Source organism: Ochlerotatus camptorhynchus, unplaced genomic scaffold, assembly GCF_037179485.1.
Source record: "Ochlerotatus camptorhynchus isolate MF236.1 unplaced genomic scaffold, CSIRO-AGI_Acam_v1.1 ptg000370l, whole genome shotgun sequence".
NCBI classification, from domain to species: Eukaryota; Metazoa; Arthropoda; class Insecta; order Diptera; family Culicidae; genus Ochlerotatus; species Ochlerotatus camptorhynchus.
Window position 1 is genome coordinate 5,066,814 of NW_027040858.1, and position 23,437 is coordinate 5,090,250.

At 39.8% G+C, this 23,437-nt stretch overlaps 1 protein-coding gene across 5 annotated transcripts in view; it reads right to left on the minus strand.

The window, feature by feature from the left end:
• Positions 1–307: 307 nt before the first annotated feature.
• Positions 308–23,437, minus strand: part of LOC135710128 (low-density lipoprotein receptor-like) — an 852,116-nt gene continuing 828,986 nt past the window's right edge. For all 5 annotated transcript variants that reach the window (XM_065232620.1, XM_065232617.1, XM_065232616.1 and 2 more), the window contains one exon: positions 308–3,105. In XM_065232620.1, the coding sequence (XP_065088692.1) occupies positions 3,061–3,105 (45 nt within the window). In that variant the 3' untranslated portion in view covers positions 308–3,060. The remainder of the gene's footprint in view (positions 3,106–23,437) is intronic.

The window sequence follows — 23,437 nt, forward strand, 5'->3', positions numbered from 1 at the left end:
TAGAAGTCATCTTTGACAGAGATATTCCATTTTCTGTTCAAACCCGATTTAGAAAATTAGATCAAAAACCCTAGTCGATTACTAAGTGAAATGAATCGATTTCTAGTCAAAAAATATAACTTTTGATGTATAAATATCCCATCATATCCAGCGGCATTTTGAGGTATTGAATTAATTATGCCTTTTTTTTAAATCCCATTGTGCAATGGCGCGTAGTTACGTCTTTTGACCAAGCACCGATGGTGATATTGAAGATTTCGTAGACGTTGCCAAGGAATTTCGGATCAAATCCAACCGTACAACGCGATACAGTACATTACTCTTTCTTTTTATTTCACTTCCTTACCTTGTTCATCATTTGACGCTTACAATTTATGTTTATAACTAAATGTGTGTGTGTATGTTTCCTTCTGTTTTTGTGTATCTTCTTCTTCTTTTTCTGCGGCTTTTTTCATGCCTGTTGCTGTTCTTGTTGTTGTTATTACTGCTGCTGCTTTTTTCCTCTGACTCTCGGTAATATTTACAAAAAGATAATAAACTACGCGAGTGTTATGCTCTGCGTTCCGACGACTGTGATGCATCCGCTTGGAACTAACTTTGGAACTAAGTTTGCAGACTCACGTTTTGTTTGATTTTTGTTTTAAATTGTTTGCTGTGAAAATATGTTTTTTAAGTATGAATTTAGCTAATTTGTGTTTCTTATTTTTTTTTCTCTCATTTAGTTGTAGGACTTTTGGTAGTCTCTTTGCCGAATATTATCCTTTATGTACACAGTTAGCAAAATTAATCTGTGATGGTTTTGTTTTTGTATGTCATTCCGCATAATGAGCATATAAGAAAGCCGGTAATCTCGTTTCGTGACAATCTTTGCTCCAGTGTTCGGTTCTCTTTTAGTATTTTAATAATAAATGGGATACTCGCACTTAAAAAAACTTTCTTTTTTCACTTTTTCAGCTGTTACAGTTGAACGAATTTGGCTCTTTGGCGCTCGTTCTCAACTATACTGCTGATGTGTGCAATCTCTTTCTCTTTTTCTCAATTTGGCAGGAGTTCTCCGTTAGTTTTTGTTCGTTTTTATGTTTTTGTTTTATTCTCGCCGCGCCCCCGTTTTTTTTTAAATAGATCTAAAAAGTTCTAATTGTTTTTGTTTTGTTTTGTATTTAGATTAGGTTGTTTTTTTTTGGAAGGAAAGAAATTCGTTTGTTTACATTAGTTTTTTGTTTTGTTCATACTTTTTGGTTGCTTGGAGACGGGACGAGGCGAAACATAAATAGGTTCTACATCGATAAAGTATAGTTGGCTTCCGATTTGGCAAGGTTCGTTTCTTCTGGGATTTTTCTTCTTCTCTCGTCTGCCCCTACTGACTGTGTGTTTTAATAGTTTGAATTTTTGTATGGATCGTTTTCTTCTTTCTCTAGGTGCTAAACGCCTACAAAATCCTAATACGAACAAAAACCGTACATTCGTCATTTGTTTACGTTTTTGAGCAAAAAATTTCCACCTTAATGAGCAATGATTGGAAAACATGAACGTGGTATTGTATATTAATTTTCTTATTTGAAAATTGAGTTAATTTCTCTGGAAGAGCTGCTAAAATTTTTTGCTACTGTTGAATTGCAGAAAGGAGGCAGCCGGAGAGGGCTTCCGTGTTTGCAATCGGCTTTCGCTCGTAGTGCCACTTCCGCCTGTCTCAGTCGATCTACCTCCGGAACAACGAACAGAGCTGCTCAGCTATAAAAGTCGTGTAGGGATTTTTGTACAAAGTTTGCTAACAAAAAACGTTCTAAAATCTGCGTGGTGCTGCTAAGGTCATCAAAGATTTCCGCTAGTTCATTTATGTGTAAGGTGATTTTAATTTAATTCTAATAAAATTACATTACTTCATGTTTTTCATTCTCACTGCGAATTCGCTGGAATAGGATTTTGATTTTCTTAAACACTTCTGGTTCGTCTTGTTTTTCTGTTTAAAAATTGCAACGAAACAATATCTACACCATTGGTTTGTGTTAGTTTAGGTTGGTTTTAGTCTAGGTAAACACTTTATTTTACTAGCGATCCATTTTATTTTTTACAATATAAAGTTGACGTTCCCTCAAAGCCTACCATGACTAAGGCCGAATAGATTTGCACAGTTTTTTTTTTTTGAGTTTGTTTTGTTTTTGAATAATTTAACGGAGCAACAGAGATGGACGATTTGTTTCTTTATAAACTTTGTGAAGTACACATATAAAAATCAATCAACTTTACTTTTCTCTTACCATTGGTTCTCATAAGAAGAAGATAACAACACAAAGAAGGTGTGTAATAATAGGGTTCGGTTTGACCGTAAACTTTTCCACCATAGAGGTTTTCTCTTTAAAAAAAAAAATCTACTAAAGTAATAGACTACTAACATTGGAATCCAAGCTCCCGACACTTTCCCGATCGTTGCTTCCCTATACAATTTGAGCTACTCAAACACACACTCTACTATGCTAGTTAGATTTGACCTACTACAGAAGAATCAATAGATAAACATCAATCAAAAAACGAAAGGTGATTTTGAAAAAAAAATAACTGTTTAAATAGAAAATAAACCTAAATATATATATATATATTGGAGCTGCAATCGACTCGCGGGGAAGAAGACTCGAAATCACATGTTTGTATTTAATGTAGTTGCCTAGCTGTCACTCGTCACATGATTTTTTTTTTTTCGTTTTTCTTCGCCTCTCATTTTTAAGTAAAATTGAGGATGGATCCGGTTCGGGGTTTTGCATCCCAACTCCGCTCCGTCATACATAGTTGTAGGTGTGTGCGTGTGTATGTCTGCTGTGTGAATGCTTTCTTGGGTGTACGTATGTATGTATGTATGTATGTATGTGTGCGAGCGCGAGTGATGTTGTGTGCAAAACTCAGTTAAACATTGAAATCTCAGTCCGCAGTTTGGTGGTGGCGATCGTGATGGTTTTCCTTAGCTTCTTATCAGCAGTTGTAGTCGTCTTTGTTTGTCTGGGGTAGTTTGTAGAATTATTCGACACAGTTGATGCCTTCCCTTGGTTGAGGAGTTTGGTGTGACAGCTAGACGAAATCGTTTGTGGAAGGTCTGTTCAACGGTTCCTGGGCCTAGAATGGGGGAAAAGGGATGTTTAGTTAGAAATTTTTGCTTGGAAGTAAATGGTTCTTTAGAGATCCTTATACAAATATCTCATGCCTGCTAACGTCTCATTTAATCTTATTGAAATCATAACTAAAGTAAAATTGTAAACACTATCGAACTCGAAGTTTTTGATATGCAAACTAAAACTAACACTTAACATAATTGCATTGCGTCAAGCTCAAACGTTGCATCTTTTTAAACTATACTTACACTTAAATTAACTTAAAACAACAATGAACAGTTTAAAATGCCAGCAATTCTTTCATAAACTGTATTTTGTAATGCGATGTTTATAAATTCAAAGCAAAATTGTGGTGTACGTAAAGCAACATGTACATGCATTTTTGGCGTGTAGGTTAGGATATTAAGTAAGGTGGGTGTGCCAATTATTGCCATACGTTCCTATTAGGGTTTGTTCCAATTATGGCCCATGGAATTACTAAAGGAACGAATAGCCATAACTGCTTCATCTACCTTAGGTTATTTAGTGCGACATCGATGACACCTTGATTTTTTAATTTCCATCAGAATAACATAAACAAATCTATTATTTGCAAAGATTTTTTTTTATTTTTTTTGTTTAACAATTGATGTTTTTACATTCCACATAGACTAATTGACTGACGGTCGAATGGACAAAAGGTCGAATTGAACTTAGAGGCACAAAAGGTCGAATCAGGGCTGATAGTGGGTAAAGGGTGATACGGTCAAAATTTGGTCAATATCAACTTGACGTATTTCTTTCAATTTTGCATTTAAAAAACCTGAACACCCCTCATTTTGAAGGTGTGTGTGTGTAGAATGTTGCTCCTATTTTGATTTTGGAATTCACTCTTCAGTTGTCAAAATGCCGTCCAAGCAAGAAGAGCAGCGTATCAAAATTTTGCTCGCGCATCGCGAAAATCCGAGCTACTCGCACGCAAAGTTGGCAAAATCGCTAAAAGTTGCCAAATCAACCGTTACAAATGTAATTAAAGTGTTTGGGGAACGTTTGTCGACAGCCAGGAAGTCTGGATCGGGGGGAAATCGAAAACCGGAAGCCGCTGAGACGACAAAGAGAGTTGCCGGTAGTTTCAATCGAAACCCTAACCTCTCTCTCCGAGATGCCGCAAATAAGCTGGGTGTATCGTCTACAACCGTGCATCGAGCCAAAAAACGAGCCGGACTATCGACTTACAAGAAGGTAGTGACTCCAAATCGCGATGATAAACAAAATACGACGGCCATAGCGCGATCCCGGAGGGTGTACACGACGATGCTGACGAAGTTTGACTGCGTGGTAATGGACGACGAAACCTACATCAAAGCCGACTACAAGCAGCTTCCGGGACAGGAGTTTTATACGGCAAAAGGAAGGGGAAAGGTAGCAGATGTTTTCAAGCACATGAAACTGTCAAAGTTCGCAAAGAAATATCTGGTTTGGCAAGCCATCTGTACCTGTGGCTTGAAAAGCAGCATTTTCATAGCTTCCGAGACTGTCAACCAAGAAATTTACGTGAAAGAGTGTTTGAATAAACGTCTGCTGCCTTTCCTGAAGAAACACGGTTGTTCCGTACTGTTTTGGCCGGATTTGGCATCTTGCCATTACGGTAAAAAGGCCATGGAGTGGTACGCCGCCAACAACGTGCAGGTGGTTCCCAAGGACAAGAACCCTCCCAACACGCCAGAGCTCCGCCCAATTGAGAAATACTGGGCTATTGTCAAGCGGAACCTAAAGAAGACCAAAAAAACTGCTAAGGGCGAGCAGCAGTTCAAGGCAAACTGGCTTTCTGCGGCGAAGAAGGTGCACAAGGTGGCTGTACAAAATCTGATGGCAGGGGTCAAGCGTAAGGCCCGGCAATTCGGATTTGGAAAAACGGAAGCCTAACTGAATATTTTTCCTGAATTTTATACTAATTGAACTTTAATTTGATTTTTTAAATAAACGATTTCACCGATTTACACGCGTTTTCCCTTGACCAAATTTTGACCGTATCACCCTTTAACTTTGTCATTTCGAGATGTAATTAAAATCCAAATACACCAATCAATAGGAAATAACTCTCTAATTCTGCTACAATAAATGCTTTTCCAATTTTCCATTAAAAAACTGTTGAAAACTGTACAAATGAAAAATGATCATTTTATCACTGTATTCATGAAATAAACGTTCTCCCCAAACCCAGTCATCATAATCGAGTACCATTGGGTGGCACATCGTGCTGCTTGAATCTGAAAAGTTATAAAAGAACGCTGCTTTTGTGCCCCAACTCATAACGGTTTTGCCAACAAGATTCGCTCTCTCCCAGATTGTGCAAAACCATTTTGGAAGATGATCAAAATTTTGAAAAATAAGTCGAGACCGATCCCTCCGTTTTCCTCTGTTGACCAGAACTTGGACCCAACCCTACTCATAACCCCAGTTGAAATGGCCAATGCTCTTGAAACAACATTTTGTGTTTTCACATAATCTTGGCCAAACCATGGTGAGCCCCCATGAGCCCCCCTGACACCACCGTGCATGATGATTTTTTTTCCTCTGTTCGGGACCTAACACTACTGGGACCAGTAAATTGATCTATTGTAGTATGTCCCGTGTCCTTAGTTTAGTGCATGTCGTATTACTCCATCACTATTGAGAAATGATGAAGTATTCGAGTTTTACAGCTGCCACTCTTGCATTTATCGCAAGGATCCAACTCTAATTGAAAGGTTCCGCTATTTATACCCTTCGGAGTGTTGAAACACCCTCCGAAGGCGCGCCCCTTTGACAGTCAAAATTGGATTCCTTAGCAACAAAATTAAGGTATGACACCGATAATGACCATGCATCAGAACCCTAGTCTTAACCACTTCAAACTAGGGAACAACGAATAGAAGATTAGGAATAACATAGATGAAGACAGCTAACTCATTTTTTTTCCTTGTTTCAAGATCATCCTCGGTAGAAAAAGCCGAGTCTTGTCACTATCAACAAGGCATAAAAAGTAACCAGGACTAAGATGTGTTCCTTGGATTACTGAAAAATCCTGTTCCCCTAGTTTGAAGTAGTCAGGACTAGGAATCGGTATTAGATCTTACATCCCGTAGCGTACCAAGAAAATGTGATCTACCCACGTTAAGGGGCATGTATGATGATAGTAGAATATTGGCTGATGAGGTGATAGCAGCTATTAAAAGTACTAAAAACATTAAGGCTGCGGGTATGGATGGTGTAGTCAACCTCCAGTTGAAAAACTTGAGTATTGACTTCTTCAACCATCTTACCGTTATCTTCAACAAATGTTTGGAGCTTGGCTGCCTCCCTGCATGCTGGAAGTTAGCCAAAGTGATTCCAATACGCAAGCCTAGCAAAGATCCTAGCAGTGCCAAAAGCTATCGCTCCATCAGCCTCTTGTCCTGCATCTCGAAGCTATTCGATAAGTTGATACTCAGCCGTCTGCTGGTGTTTTCAAATGATAATAACATCTTTCTCAAAAAGCAATTCGGGTTTAGGAAACGCCACTCTACCATCCACCAACTCACACGGGTTACTAACATCATCAAGCGGAACAACTCCGTTTCCAATACATCTGCCATGGCATTGTTGGACGTCGAGAAGGGCGTTCAACAATGTCTGGCATGCTGGCCTTGTGTACAAGCTGCATCGATACAACTTTTCGATCTACCTCGTGAAGATCATCAAAACCTACTTGTCGGGCAGATCATTCCAGGTCTACTTGAACAATGGGGGGACTGATACGTTCAACGTTGATGCAGGGGTCCCTCAGGGTAGCCTGCTTGAGCCTATCCTATTCAACATTTTTACGTCAGACGTTCCTCCCCTGCCGGGTGGTGGTATCCTGTCTATGTTCGCAGATGACACCTCCATCATCTATAAGGGTCGAGTGATCCGTGCTCTAGCGAGTAAACTACAATCAGGCCTGGATGTTCTGTCCGACTGTCCGACTATTTCGGCAGCGCCGTCTCCTCGATGGTACAAGCGCTCCGAAGTGGATCCACCTCCTTGCCTGAATGATAAAGATACCGCGTTCTACAAGTCACGATTACTTTTCCGAAAGGACATATCCGCATTTGTAAATAACGCATTTTATCGTCGGTTTGGCGTAACTGATAGCTCGTCCACGTATACTAACGGCACTATATCAGATAGGGGAAAATTTCGCCTATCTGATGGTAGTGTTAGCATGCGTGGATGAGATACCAGTTACGCCTAATCGACGATCAAATGCGTTGTTTACAAAACCTGCTACATCGCTTCGAAAAAGTAATCAAAAAATACTTCTTGGGCTGTGTCCCAATTGCCGAGTTAAATTTAACTCGTAGTTAAACGTGACATTTCGAAAGTTATTGTTCGAAAATCCCGGAAATTGACCGGTTTTCAAACAGAACTCAGCCACGGTTGCCAAAATTTAACTTCTAGTCGGTCAGAAATAACCACGCTCGGATAGCAGGGTTATTAGATAACTCATCTGTCACTTTTAACCACGAGTTAAATTTAACTCGCCCATTGAGACACAGCCCCCTCGTAGCGTGTTTTGCTATACCTAATACATGGCCGGTCACAAGTTCTGAATCCCTCTCTCCCCCCTCAAATACTACGTTATTTATAAAAGTTCCCTAAGCATTGGGCAACAGTGAAAATCAGCAGCACACACACAAAGCGGATTTGACATTGACATGCGAAATTTCGGTATTGATCGTGAACATCTCGCGATCAGAACATTTTATCTTGAATTCCCTCCATTTAATTCTTGGTACATCTTTTATCTATTGATTGAATTAAAAAATACTGAATATTGTTTTTTTTTTTAAGATTTCGTGCGTTTTGTGAACGCACATCCATTATTTCGCATAAGAAAACGGGGTGTTTCTGCGGTGAAAAAAAAAGGATTTCCCTACACAGATTACAGATTTCTGTACCAAGCACTGACATTATCAGACGGTACCTCTATTTATGCTTTTATATAAGCTACGAAAGTCCATCCTACTTGGAAAATTATGCTACAGAACGGATTATAAAATCCCAGATTTTTTGCTGATGGGGGTGAGACATAGCAAGCCGTTCGATTGCAAAATTCTCCAAGTAGGTGGGACTTACAATGCTTATCCCTTAGCATAAATAGAGGCACAGTCGAGTTTTTTTCAGTGCTAGATACTGAAATTCGAAAAGGACCTACTTGCAATGATCAATGTAGTGCTGTAACAGGTTGTATTGGCTATCAAAAGCTACAGCTAACGCTCCGAGAAATGTATCTAGAAAAATGCACGAGCATTTCACTACACAGCTTAACGTAGTCTACGACAACCATGCGGTCATGTCTTGTGAACAACCCTATAAATTTTTCATTCAATAATTATCATTGAATGAATAACCTAAAATACCTATATTGCAGTTGGTATCATAAATAATTTATGTTCTGCTTCATTTTCGAAAAGGGTACTTCCGTTATGACTGTGTGTCCTGTTATGTGTTCGGTTGTGGCATTTGGGAATACCATTTACAATGACAGGTTGCGTTGGGATGGAGTCAGGTGACCGTACTAGCCCTAAACAAAATATACTTTAGATAGGACATTAATCTCGGAATGAAGCATTTTATCACATAAAAGAGTTACTTTAGACGGACAAAGACAAGATAAATTTTGCGGATCAATGTAGAAAGGTAGCACATCAAGAAGACAGATAGAGATATATCTTTTAAGCTGATCTCGTGAGAAAAATGGGATGTTTATTTGTTGTTATTTCAACCAATACAAATAGTAATCAGATCTGCGAACATGTGTTTGCTAACAAGTGAATTTTAGAGAAGAAAGAAAATTTAATAAGTAATTATAGGATGAGGCTGGTCAGGAACTTGTTGATTGTTTGTAGTGGAAGTTCGGATTGTTATGGAATTGTTTGTATCTGGTAATGGGATATTGTAACTTCTCACTGGTATTAGCATATTAACCATCAACCCCAGAAACTATATGAATTATCGCGTATTTCGTTGTTCATTACATACCAAGTGACAACTTAATCATATTTTGTCGTGGAGTGTTGTGGTTTTGAGATGCTCGATGACCCTGGAGGGATCGTTTTTGCTTACTAAGCAGAAAATCATGGGATTAATCCCAAGCTTACCCACAATAGAATAACCGTCATCACCGGGTTTCGAGAGCATAAAGCGCCGTAATAACCAAAAGTTGAAATGTTTAAATCATTATCCCATTGAAATTATTCCTTACCTCTCAATAAGCCATAAACTTTAAAATGTACAAACACTAAATCAAATCTACGAAGCATACCGTAACAACGCCAACGATATAAAAGCATCAATATATAATTCTCAAATTTGATTCAAAGTAGAGCAGAACTCTCAATAATGAATTCATATATAATTAAATAACTCATTAAAAATTTCAAATCAATAATATAAGTAAATGAAATCACAAGACAAGATTTACAGATATTGCAAAACATGGTCCTCTGTACGTTTACTTTTCAACTTTTACTATTACTAATGTTACTCCGACTATCCCCTACTTGAAACACTATTCCTCCCTATCCGGCATCTTAAGCAGGATACACTTGATCCCTAATTACCTATACCCTTGTGCAGCATGGACAGTGTTGTTTCACTGGAGCCCTGGCCCTATTTCCTGAAATTGTTTGTCTTAGAGATCTCTAAAAGGGGGTTCTTCTGTGCTTGAAAATGAAAATGAAAGTGATTTATTTTAAAGCTGCGATTAAAAATTCGAGATCTCAAGACAAAAAAAAATCAGAAAATTGTGCGACTCGGAACAATTATCATATTTTGAATATATAGATTGTAAATTATTAACAGTTACCATTTAATGGCCATCCAGCGGCTGAATAAGAAATGCTCTTCCCCGGAAGCTACACCTAAGATGGCAGCCCCATCACGGCGGATAGGAGACCTTAGGCCAACCACCTACTGTCTCTGAAACCTTTACAATTGTTACAGAAACCAACAGAGAAAGACATCGAACTGATTTAACGGCAATGACTTTTAGCGCAAAACAACGGACACGAATTGGATCATGGAATGTATTGACGTTAGCCCAGCAGGGTAAACTGGCACAACTCGCCAACGAGGCGCGACGCATGAAGCTAGAAATCCTGGGACTGAGTGAAGTTCGTTGGCCAAACTTTGGAGAACACAAACTACAGTCGGGACAGGTACTACTATATTCTGGTATTCGAGGTGAAAACGCTCCCCGCCATCGTGGAGTTGTTCTCCTACTTAGCGTCCAGGCAAGTGCTGCGCTCATCAAGTGGGAGCCTGTTAATGAGAGGATAATCGTTGCCAGATTTAGAACACGGGTTCGTAACCTTACCATAATCCAATGTTATGCAGTCAACTGAATGCCGTCGTGGATAAAGTTCCAAAGGGTGACATCAAGATCTACACTGGCGACTTCAATGCGAAGATCGGCTCCGACAACACGGACTATGAGCGTGTCATGGGACGCCATGGTCTCGGCGAAATTAGCGAGAACGGTGAGCTGTTTGCAGAATTTTGTGGCAATAACGACATGGTGATCGGGGGCTCGCTCTTCCCCCATCGGCCAGTGCACAAAGTCACGTGGGTTTCCCGTGATGAACATACCGAGAATCAGATCGACCACATCTGATTCAGCCGAAAATGGAGACGGAGCCTTCTTGAAGTCCGGAATAAACGCAGCGCCGACATCGCGTCTGACCATCACCTTCTAATCGGTGAAATCCGCCTACGCATGGCGCGGATCCAGCGACGGGAGGAGAGACTCGGGCGGCGGTCCAACATACGCCGACTTGAAGATCCAGCGGTAAAAAGGTCTTTTGTTCATGAACTTGAGACTCGAGCAGCGGACGTTCCGGCAGCGTAGAAGAATAATGGACGGCCATCAAAAATGCCTTTATAGAAACAACCGAGAACAACTTGGGTGAGCTGCGCACCCAGAGGAAAGAGTAGATCACAGATGAAACCTGGCGGAAGATTGAGGAGCGTAGAGAAGCAAAAGCCGCGATAGAGCGGGCGAGAACCAGAGGAGCCAAGAACGAAGCCCGTCAACGGTACTCGGCTCTAGAGAAGGAAGTCAAGCGCTCTTGCAGACGGGACAAGCGAGCGTGGGTGAACTCCCTGGCCGACGAAGGGGAGAAAGCCGCAAACACTGGCGATATACGCCTCCTCTACGATATCTCACGACGCCTGAGTGGAGCAAGGATGAACCCGAGGATGCCAGTGAAGGACACGACTGGACAATTGCTTACCGACCCCACTGACCAGCTGAATCGCTGGTTTGAGCACTTCGAACAACTTCTTCAAGTTTCGACGGCCAACCAGCCATCAACATCTCGGCATGATCCGCCTTGGGTGCAGCGCATCACTCGCGTCAATTCTGAGGCCCCATCACTGCAGGAGATTGCAGCAGCTATCCGAAGCATGAAATCCAACAACGCTCCAGGGGTCGATCGCATATCAGCTGACCCCATGCTATCCGCACAAATGTTGCATCAACTATTCTGTAATATCTGGGACACCGCGACTTTTCCGGCCGACTCGATGCAGGGCATCTTAGTGAAGGTCCCAAAGAAGGGGGATCTGACTGTGTGCGACAATTGGCGAGGCATCATGTTACTGTGTATTGTTCTCAAAGTTCTGTGCAAAGTTATCCTGAATCGGATACAGGAGAAGATCGACGCGACTCTCCGACGGCAGCTTTCACGTGCAGAGTTCTGCATAACGGAGCCTTGTCCGACCCTATCCGGCTAGTCGCTGGTGTGAGACAAGGATGTATACTATCACCGCTACTGTTTCTCATCGTAATCGACGAGATCATGGTAGGTGCAATTGACCGTGTACCGAACTGTGGGCTGCTTTGGCAGCCTATCACCATGGAGCATCTCAACGACTTCAATTTGGCTGATGATGTTGCTCTACTAGCACAACGGCGCTCTGATATGCAGAGTAAGCTCAATGACCTAGCCGAACGCTCCTCTGCGGCGGGTCTCACCATCAACGTCAACAAGACCAAATCGTTGGATATCAACACGGGCAACCCTTCCAACTTTACGGTAGCGGGGCAAGCAGTGGAGAAGGTCGAAAGTTTCCAATATCTTGGCAGCCAAATAGCGTCGGACGGCGGGACCAAGAGCGACATAGGTGCACGAATCAAGAAGGCTAGGGCTGCCTTTGTGAGTTTACGAAACGTATGGAGATCCAACCAGATAAGTCAACGCACCAAAATCCGAATTTTCAACTCGAACGTGAAATCTGTGTTGTTATACGCCAGCGAGACGTGGTGTGTATCAGCGGAGAACACTCAAAAGCTGCTTCATCAACCGATGCCTGCGGTATATAATTCGTGCCTGGTGGCCTCACAACTGGATCTCAAATGCCGAGCTCCATCGTCGATGTCATCATAAGCCGATAGCAACAGAAATTCGAAGTGCTCAAAAAAAAATCGCGTCTTTATTATGAATGTGAAATAATTCGGACGTTAATGGGTTGGTAAAAAATTATATGGATATTTCAAAAGGTGCAAAATAATATTTCAAGAAACTCCTACGAAGACACCCAAACGTTAAATTATGGAGAATAGGTTTTGACCGTCTTTTTTAGAATGGTCCAACTGTGAAATAAGCTATAACGTTCGCCATTAGTCACACATAATGAGACAATTTGAAAGGGATAAAATCGTGGATTTTGATTCTCTGAAAGCAAAATCGACAGTTTGCTATGTGTCAAACAAATTAAAAATTATCATCAAACTATTGTATATATTTATAATTCTTAAAAAATATTATTATATGCAAAACGAGCATTTGCAAGCTTGGCTAAAACCACAAAAATTTACAATACAACAGTCATTTAAATGCTTCTTCAAAACAGTTTGTTGCTCCACATGCATACAGTAGTTGAATATGGAATGTTACACCGAAACGAATAAATGCAAAATAACAGCCAAAAGCAGCGCAAACGAAAACATTGAATAGCTAATTTTGAATTAAATGCTGCTTCAACTATAGGGAGTAGTGGCAATGATGTGTGTTGCTTATCCAGCACTCTCGTCTCAACAAGTGCAGCACGTAAATTCCTACAAAGTAATAAAGGCACTACCGGAGTGGAAACTAGGCGGAACCGCAGCTAATGAAAATGAAATCCGGGAACGCTGCTCCGGAGCAATGTTTATCCCAACAAGTAAACATGAACCAACAACTGTTGCGGTGCTTAGCCGGCGTAGAAAGTATTCATGCATTGGTAGCGAGGCATCAACGGCGTAATTATGATGGATTTCTATAGCCCCACCGAGCTCGTGTGCCGTTTTCGCGTGAATTATTCGAAAATGAAATGCGGAAACTAAAGCAAATTCCGTGCAAAACAAATCAAAGCAATGGGAAAATAGGCGAATTACGTTTGGACATAAATACAAACACAAACACAATAGTGCTTACCTTCCATGTTGCGGTTGGGTAGCTCTAGGCTGTGAGTACTAGGGTGCTTAGCCGCTTAGGTACGATAATGGAACGCATTTATCTCGAGTGGGTGTACAGAGAGATAGCGGCACATGTGATTGTGGTGAGTGTGTGTGTGTGTGTGTGTGTGTGTGATTAGTGGAAAGCAATTGCCAATTGTGGTTAATTTCAGTTTTTATTGCGAGTGTTTCGTGAGTGTGAGTCGTGCCAATTTCGATTTCGAGTTAGTGGGAAAATGCGTAATTGAGAAGCGTTTTTTTTTTTGTTAGGGAGAGAAAACAGTTTTTAGAAAAGAAGAATGATAATGATATTACTATACGGTGGCGAGGGTTGTTTTTGACTCTACATTAAACTCTAACACGTAACCAACAGTGGGAGCTGGATGTTTTCTGCGCCTACTACTATAACTGCAACCGACAGAAGAACTCTTAGTCAACAACGTGCTTGCATAGCTCCTACGGTGTCCTATGCTAACTGTGATTAGTAATTGGGCCTACTCTGATCGTTGTTACCCTAATAGATAGCACGATTTAAATTCCTCAACTGTCAAAAAGAAATCATCTTAAGAGTACAATAAACTATTTACAAGCTGAATTGGTTTCACGCAGAGGTGAGCACTGAATCCGCTAAATCATACTTCGCGAAAATGATTATGCTTTCCAATGGTAATAATTCCAGATTGATGTACATTTTTGTATACACACAGCCAATGAGAACAACCCAAATTGGAGTTCAGTTTACTCATAAATCGCAAAAAGTGCAGGAACTAAGCGATGACTAAGTTTGCCTTTTGTGTTTCCAGGAAAAGAATCCCGAATATGGGAAAAGTAAAGATTGAATTCTCTCAGCATATTGGTACTACTATTAGAGTGAGTAAATTTTTCGTAAATTTTCAGGAAAACATGAGGCAAATTTACTCATCGCCTAGTTCCTGCAGAGCCTCCCTTAGCTCAACCGGTTAAGGCGCAACTACAAAGCAAGACCATGCTAGAGGTGGCTGGGTTCAATTCCCGGTCCGGTCTAGGAATTTTTCGGGGTCTCGACTTCCCTGGGCCTAGAAGTATGATTGGACTTGCCACACAATTATACCAATGCAAAAATGGTACAGGCATCGAATGCTCTCAATTAATAACTGTGGAAGTGCATCTAGAACACTAAGTTGAGAGCACGCAATAAGCTAAATATGCGATATGCAATAAGCTTGAAATGCGAAGAAGAAGAAGAAGAAGAAGAAGAAGAAGAAGAAGTAGTAGTTCCTGCACTTTTTGCCATTACGAGTAAACTGAACTCAAATTTGGGTTGATCTCATTGGCCGTGTAGGGGCATTTACGTATTCTTGTCGTCCGCGCCTCTAATAGCATTTTCTCAGCGTCATGCACGCACGCATAAATGACATATTTGTTTGTTTACATGTATCTGTTGCTTGCTTCTCTATCCATTCCAGTCTACACTGGCTTGACGAAATGGAAATAAAATAAAAAAATCGATAGAATTGCTCAAAACTGTTTGAAAATGTTTTGACAACGCTCCAAACTTCTCAGGTGAGTGTGACTATTGTCGACAGCCTTTCCATTTGAACTGCGTGTTAACCAGCTATTCTACTCCCGGCAACTCGAAAACAAGCCCATTTTGTAGTGCGTATATTCAATTTAAATACAAATCTGGCATAACAGGATTGCTCAGTCGTAAAAATTTTATCAGATTGAAACTGAAAGCACCGACCAACCGACATGAATGATCATACAAATTACCTAAGAGGAAGAGGAGACAACTGGCTTATTACTCTTTTATCTCTATCTATATCTCTATCTTACCTTAAACGCTGTACAGACTGGAGAGTTATAACATGTTATAACGGTTGTCAAATAATTGCAACACAGCAACCACCATCAATATAGCCCTATAACATGTTATAACTCTGTAGTCTGAACGTACTATTAGATAATTAAAACATAGATTGCTCAGTCGGGCATCCCTGCTTTTACTCGAAAAGTAACATTGATAGCGCGCTATCTGTCGGCCAACGGGTGAACTAAAAGTTTAGCAGCCGAAATGGGTGCGCATTTCGAATCAAAACTGCCCTGCGTATACATTAATGTTTTGGATGGAGCATTCCACGTCTGACGTTGCAAATTGACATTTTTTCACATCGGTTTTGTTTTGCTTTTTATTAGCAGTGTTCAATCTTAAGTGGTGGAGAAATATTGTCAATAATATTGATAATGTGCAACTATATTGTCATGAATATCGTCAATCTCTATACATTCCGATTCCGACTCGCTAAATTGAAAGTCAACATCCATCAAACTAATGCCATCTAAACGTGAAATTTGGCTCGCAACGTTCCGATTTGAAGACGGAACAGCTGTTGGTAGCAGTCTGCAGATAAGAAAAGTTTATAATATATTATTAAGAATTAATAGACATCAATTAACGCTAATTCCTGAGTTTTGCAAAGCGGAATAATGATGTCGTCATCCTGATAGCTGCAAATAACCGACTATTTCGAGAATTTCATGACACCCCAGACGTTAATCCATTTCTCTAAGTCTCTTGAGCTGAAACCCAAGAAAATATCATTCAAATGTTCATCAAAAAACAACAGCTAGGGAAACATCTATTTTCACTAGAAGCTTGTGAAACGTGTTTGAACTTGGACTGGAAGCAGCTCTGGAAGCGATATGCAATAAGCTTTAAATGCGAAGAAGATGAAGCCCTATTTTGGTTTCTGGTATGAATCACTGTTGTTTCAGTTGTTTCAGATTGGGCGTAAACTGGACGAACCAAAACATGGGAAAATTTATGACAATTTTGCATAAAAATAAATCATATATGAACACCATTTGGGTTTGTTCGTTATGCACCCAATCAAGATAATTTCTTTGTGCAATCTAAGTAAATTAATCTTAGCGTGCAAAGTTATGAATGCGCAGGGAGAAAAAATAGTTCACCCGTTGACCGCCTTTCTCAGTTAGGCGCCACATTTTTGTTGTCAGTTTATTTTCCGAAGTGGCAAATCTATGTTTTAATTATCTAAGATCTTACGCACTTCAAATCGGCCAATCACGAGCTGGTTCGCGTTTGACGAAAAAGTGGTTCGTTTTCGCTCCCGTATTGTCTTCTCTTCCTCTTAGCAAATTACAAAGAAATCGACAGTGAGCATGCATAAGGGCGTAAACGCGATGATCGATTCTCTTTTGTCGATTTTCTCTTCTAGATTTAACGTTTCTCGGTGCGTTTGCTGTTGCATAGAAATACTCAGAGGGAGAGATAGGCGGAGAAAACAAAATACAATTCGGCAGCAGGGATTTGTACCTACATTATCTTGCAACCCTTGCTAGAAACTAGCATTTCACATGACTGTTACTTTTGATTTGATTTATGTGCAACATAATAATTGAGTGCATCGCAATATTTGGTGCTATTAGTTAACCAACTAAGACCAATTAATCAACAGAGTTAGAATATTGTTTTTGATTAAAAAAAAACTAGTTGAATTTCAGAAGCATACGAAACATAAAGGTGATTGAATTTCTGTTCGATTGCAATACTCTCAAAATTAATCTAGTAAGAATAAGAAATCCTCGAAAAAATTCTAATATGAATGTTCGGTTGGCTCAGATTTTGACTGTTCATTTGGCTCAAAACATTATCTCCGCCTATCTCTCCCTCTGAGTATTTCTACTGTTTGCAACCTGTTACAAAACTGCATTGAACAAATCGACAGTGACTATGCATAAGGGCGTATAAGCGATGAGCAATTCTCTTCCATCGATTTTCTCTTTGCAATGCTACAGATAAGCGAACCAATTTTCTGGAATTTGTTCAATGCAGAGTTGTAACAGGTTGTATTGGCTATCAAAAGCAACAGCAAACGCACCGAGAAACGTTAATTATAACGAGTTATTAACAAAAGAGAAAATCGACGAAGAGAATCGAACATCGCGTATACGCCCTTATGCATGCTCATTAGAGTGATGCAAATTTTGAAATTTTCGCTCCACAATACTTAAACGATTCCAAATCGGATCCTGACTAACCTCTCAAAATTTGAACCCATTTGGTGAGAAACTGAGATGGCACAAACCATTTGAAGTTTGTATGGGAATTACTATGATAAAACCAAGATTTTTGTTCATGTCTATCTAATAATTCACCATATCGGTCTGCTTCAAAAAATTTCAATTATATTTGTAGGAAATGTTCCCAGCTACAACTTTGCTCAAGACCATTTTTTGATTAAATGCAAGGATCGAAAGTTATCAATGGTTCAATGCGCTGATGTCTTATGATCATGCTCAATCAACTGCTCAGCAGGCAACATTGGTGTTTCTGGGGCGTTGAATAGGACACAAAAATCATGGCTACTATGTCACACTGCAAAATACAGTGTTGCCTACAGAGCAGCTGCTTGATCATGTCATAAGTTTACCAATCTCTCAAATAATTAATAACTTTTTCCTTTCTCGTTTTACATAGAAACGATCTTCAGCAAAGTTATAGCTGAGAAAATTTTCTATAAGAATAGCTATCGAACTGTTTCGCAGCTTAATATAGAAAAAGACTAGAAGGCAATGAACAAAAAGTTGAGATTTCCCATAGTAATTTACAAGTAAACTTCAAATGGCTTGTGCGAAGTCTGCTTCTAACCAAATGAGTTGTAACTTTGGGAGGCTAATCAGAACCCGATTTGAAACCATTTAAGCACTGGGGAGCGAAAAAGTCAAATTTTGCATCAGTCTAATGCTCATTGTCTAAATTTCTGATCAAAGCACAAAACTGACATCTGCCGCCGTGTTCGCAGAAAATATGTATCCTAGCCACGAACACGTGTACAAAATTTATGAGTACCTTCATCGATTTTCTCTTTCACGAATAACCCGACTGCAAATGCATTTCCCATTAAGTGTGTTGTTTCAGGCGCAAGTTAACATCATCTTCTGTCGAACTGTGCTGTGAGCTTAGCGAGAAATTCGTTTATGTTGCCCCGTGGTAAACCAAAGAGAAAGTCGATGAAGAGAATAGATCAACGAGGATAGGCCCTTTTCAAATGTGACGCGAGAGTTGGTTCGTGTCTAATCTATTTCGGACAAATTATTTTTATCTAGATAAAACATTTCTATGGTTTTGACAGATGGGATCGCTGCACATTGGAATCGGCCGTTATGGATTCTCGATCAAGAGTTAAGTTTAAGTTGCATGTCGGTTTGTCGGTCCTGTCTAAGACTAAGGAATCGTTTGAATGCATTCAGTGAAGTGTCAAAACAGTCAGTGGGTGCCTAAGCCGACATTTACCCTATTGTATTTACCCAATTCAGTGCCAACATTTCAAAGAGGCGTAATGAATTTGTAAACAATGGCTTTAGCCGTCGATTTCTAGCGAATAAAAGCTCACTCAATGACACCAACAGGTAGAGGAATGTTTCCTCTACTAGCTAGCCAGGGTTGCTTCCACTCACTTGCTATAAAAAGATGTTTTTCGGAATTGTGCAGTCAGTAGATGTTATAATGGTATGTTGTACAATTAAGTAACAGGAAGAGGGTGTAAAGTATGTGTACACGCTAACTTGAAAGTACCCATTAATGGTTGAAAAAGACCCATTTTGAAGAAAAGTGGCTTAACTCATTAAATGAGTAAATTTTTTACCCATTAATGAGTATCTGTTACCCATTAATGAGTAATTGTTAATCATTAATGGGTAACAGATACTCATTAATGGGTAAAATTGTTTAATCATTAATGAGTTAAGCCACTTTTCTTCAAAATGGGTCTTTTTTTACTCATTAATGAGTACTTTCAAGTTAGCGTGTATGACTCATAAAACCTGTCAATTTCGCTTTCGTAGCGTCACAATCGGCGATCTTATGAATCGTGAGCGTTTACTCTGAGTGAGCGCTCACGAGTCGTAAAATCGCTGATTGTGACGCACTGGAAGCAATATTGACAAATTTTATGTGTCAAACATATGCTTCATGACCTCTTCTTGTAACTTACAAGTACTAATTGGCATTATACTATTTCATGATTTCATAATTCCGAAAAACATCTTTTTATACCAAGTGAGGGTAAGCAACCCTGTAGCTGGCATTGTTAATTTGGAGAAGCTTAAGCGGCGCCGGTTGTGTAGTGGTAAGCGTGATTGCCTCTCACCCCAGCAGGCCTGGGTTCAATCCCAGTCGGCGCCGCCAGGATGTTCTGAGGCATAGCATCTCTGATCACGCCTTCCTTCGGAAGGGTAGTAAAGCCGTTGGTCCTCGGTTCACGAGTTGATGGGTCGATAGGTAGGGTCCAGGTGTGGGAGCTGCCTTCCTGGCGTCGGTAGAATTGGTGTTCAGTGTTCTATGGAAAACAAACCAAGGAAAAAAATTGGAGAAGCGAGCTTTAAGTTGCGAGAAATCGACGGCTAAAGCCATTGTTTACAAAAGCAATTACGCCCCTTTGAAATGTTGGCACTGAATTGTAAAATGTTATTGATTTAAGTTTATAATGTTAAGTTCATCAACAAAAAGTGTGATTTAGCGGTTAAATTGCTAATCCACTAATCCACTAACCGCAAAATTACACACTGGGTCAATTAACTGAAAACCAAAACCTGATAATGAAACATCATTACCACTGTTGAATAACTTGTACAACTGTTAAAAAAAATCCGCTTCAATCTGAAATTATTATTAACGTTAGACAAATTAACGATTTCCGAAAGTGTGGTTTAGCGGTTAGTGCTTAATGTGCCCGCCTCCGTTGCCACGTTTGTGCGATGCTACCGAACGGGAATCCAACTTGGATACACAAAATCGCAGCTGCCATAACCAGAGAGTCACACAATTTTGCTTTGTTTACAAAAGACAGCAGCAGCAACCACGTCCTTCTCCTTCCGGAACGTTGCATTTTTCTTGCAATGTTTGCATTCATTCCAACGTTGCAAAATGGTTCCTTCACGGATTTAGCACAGACAAACAGACGTAACTCACTCTCTAAATATGTTTTCCTTAAAAATATCGTCACGGAACTCACCAACGAACGCAAACGTCAAATTGATTCGATGCCAGCGCACAGTGGTCCAAAGAGTGAAATACGTGATCGCGTGGAGTAACTCCAACATCTTTAATTTTAAGAATATAGTGTTTTCGGAGAAGTTTCAAGTCTTGCAAAACCCTATCTTTTGGCAATATCCTTTGTTGGATTAATTCCCCAAAAATTGAGACACAAAATAAAGTTGTTTGAAAAGCTGAGATTGGTGGATTTGATGTCTTGAACGTGATCAGGTTTTCCACCATTTGGACCACTGTGCAGCGCTGCTGTGGTGTGGAATTCGCATAACTAAACATATTTAAATGGAACGTTGCGTGTTCGACGATTGAGGGGAACGAGTTACGTCTGCTTGTCTGTGGATTTAGTCTCAAGAAAAAGATAGTTGCGCGAGGGATTCCATAGAACACCGAAGCGAAAGAAATGCTGAGAGAATACTCTAGAAAGTTGCAGATGCAAATGCGCTTGTTGTTCCTGCATAGTTGCATAAGCTACCTATCCCATCCCATCTCGTCGGCGGCTTGCTGTGGACGGGATTAGCATTCTTTGCAGTTGGACGCTTTGTTCGTAGACAACTTCTCTTTGACTGCTACTGCACTGGAAGGAGCTACAGCTACTTTTCGCCAGTTAGCAGAATTTGCAAGTATTTTTCCGAGCAGAATGCACACCTGGTGCGCTGAGCCAAGTTGGCGCTGAAGTGTTTTTACTGACATCATTTCGGTATTTACTCAAGCATGGACTTACTGGATGGTTTGAAGTTTCAATGAATGTGAATTTTATACCAAACTGAGCACGGACTTTCCGCGGAAGATCGAGGAAACTTCTTAAACAGTGCGATGTTGGGACAATTATAAAGAATGGAAACTATGTTAAAATTTGAGACTTTTGTTTTAAGGCTCAAGACAGTTTGGTTTCTTCTTCTTCTTTTAAATATTCCTCAATCATCATCATTAGTATACATATAAATTCACACACCAGCCATCCAAAAAATTAAAGCTAGTATTTCTTGATTTTACATCGAAGATTTCCTGGGTAAAACACTTTTTTACTTATCGCTGAGTTCCTGCACTTTATGTGATTTATGAGTAAACTAAACTCAAATTTGGGTCGTTCTCATTGGCCATGTACACAAAATTAATAAAAACTGACAATCAGTTCGACTCCAATCGTTTGCTGCACGCTATTTCTAAACAACCCAAATTTGAGTAGAATATTCTAAAGGCTGACTGAAAGTAAATTGGTACGCCCAAAAAGACCTGTAATTCGTTTAAAGTTTAAAAATATCCATTAATGGTTGCTTTACAGTACTTTTATATTAAAACTTCAAGGTTACAGCATTAGATGGTTACATTCTAGGGGCAAGCCAGCTGTACTAAAAGTTAATATTTTTGCTCCGAGTAAATTTGAGTAACTCATAATTACTCAAAAATTATCAAAGTAGTCTGGCCTTATATTCATCAACAAATACAAACTACAGTGTGCATACACATTATGTGTCAGAGGAGGAGAATTATTTTATTATATTCTTGTCACATGTCATCGTTATTAAATCTATTGAATTCATTAACAGCATGAATCACCCTGACAAGCGAAATCAAAGAACTTTGCTTTAAAGGGAAATAAAGTAAAAAAATGCATATCCCAAGATGGTCTAACATCCGTATAACCCGGAAAAACGTGCTTTATGAGGCTCCATGCGCTTGGCAAATCAGAGGTTCTGCATGTCTACAATTGCAAAATGCAGCATCTTAAATAAGAATGAATAAGTTGAGAATTCAAGATGGATGGGACCTACACACTTAAATGTTTTCGCCGAGATTTCAACAGCCGAGTAGTTCTGCAATTTATTTAGCTGAGATTCAGTAAAAAAATTGCCGAGACTCAGCTAACAAATAAGATTCTGCTGAGATATCAGCGAAAGTAAATGCCGAGGTAATTGGCTGTTGGAGATTTTACCGAGCTAGATTAAGTGTGTATACTTGTTTTGATTGAAACATACAATTTTAAATACGGCTATACGATGACCATGTATTGCTTTTCTGGTAATCTCGGGTCGAACTTAGTGGCAAATAGAATTGCTTATAGATATTTTTTTTCTGAAAATCATGACAACATAGCATAGACTTCTCTGAATACCCAAGTGTTAGTGCAGAACTATGAGGTTGCTGCCTCAAAGATCAGTCGTAATTCTTGGGATTTCAGACAAAAGTCAGAGATTCAAACAAATTGCTCGTATTTTGAATCTGCAAAGGCAAATGGTCAACGTCGACCGATAACAGGCTGTACTAGATTCGGATGAAAACGGCTTACAAAGGATTGGCACGAAGAAGTAGGAAGGTCATGGGATCTATGGATCGTAATCCAGTGTAAACCACCTTTTTCTCTCTTTATGTATACAGGTATTCCACACGGCGAATGAGAACGACCCAAATTTGAGTTTAGATCACTCATAATTGCCAAAAGTGCAGGAACTCAGCGATGTGGAAAACCTAAAAATTCTGCCGGAAAATGAGGAAATTGACGAACATTTCATTCAGTCTCAGAGTAATACCAATAGACTGAGTGAATCCAATCTTTACTTTTCTCAAATTTGGAAATTTTTCCCTGGAAAATCCTGGAAAACCTGGGAATGAATACATGATGCAAATTTACTCATCGCTGAGTTCCTGCGCTTTTGGCGATTATGAGTGAACTAAACTCAAATTTGGGTCGTTCTCATTCGCCGTGCACTAAGATTCACCATTCGATAATGGGAAGCAGCAAAATTTAGAAATATTTATCACCGTTGAACGTCTTTGTTTGACAGTTGGAGAATAATCACAAAA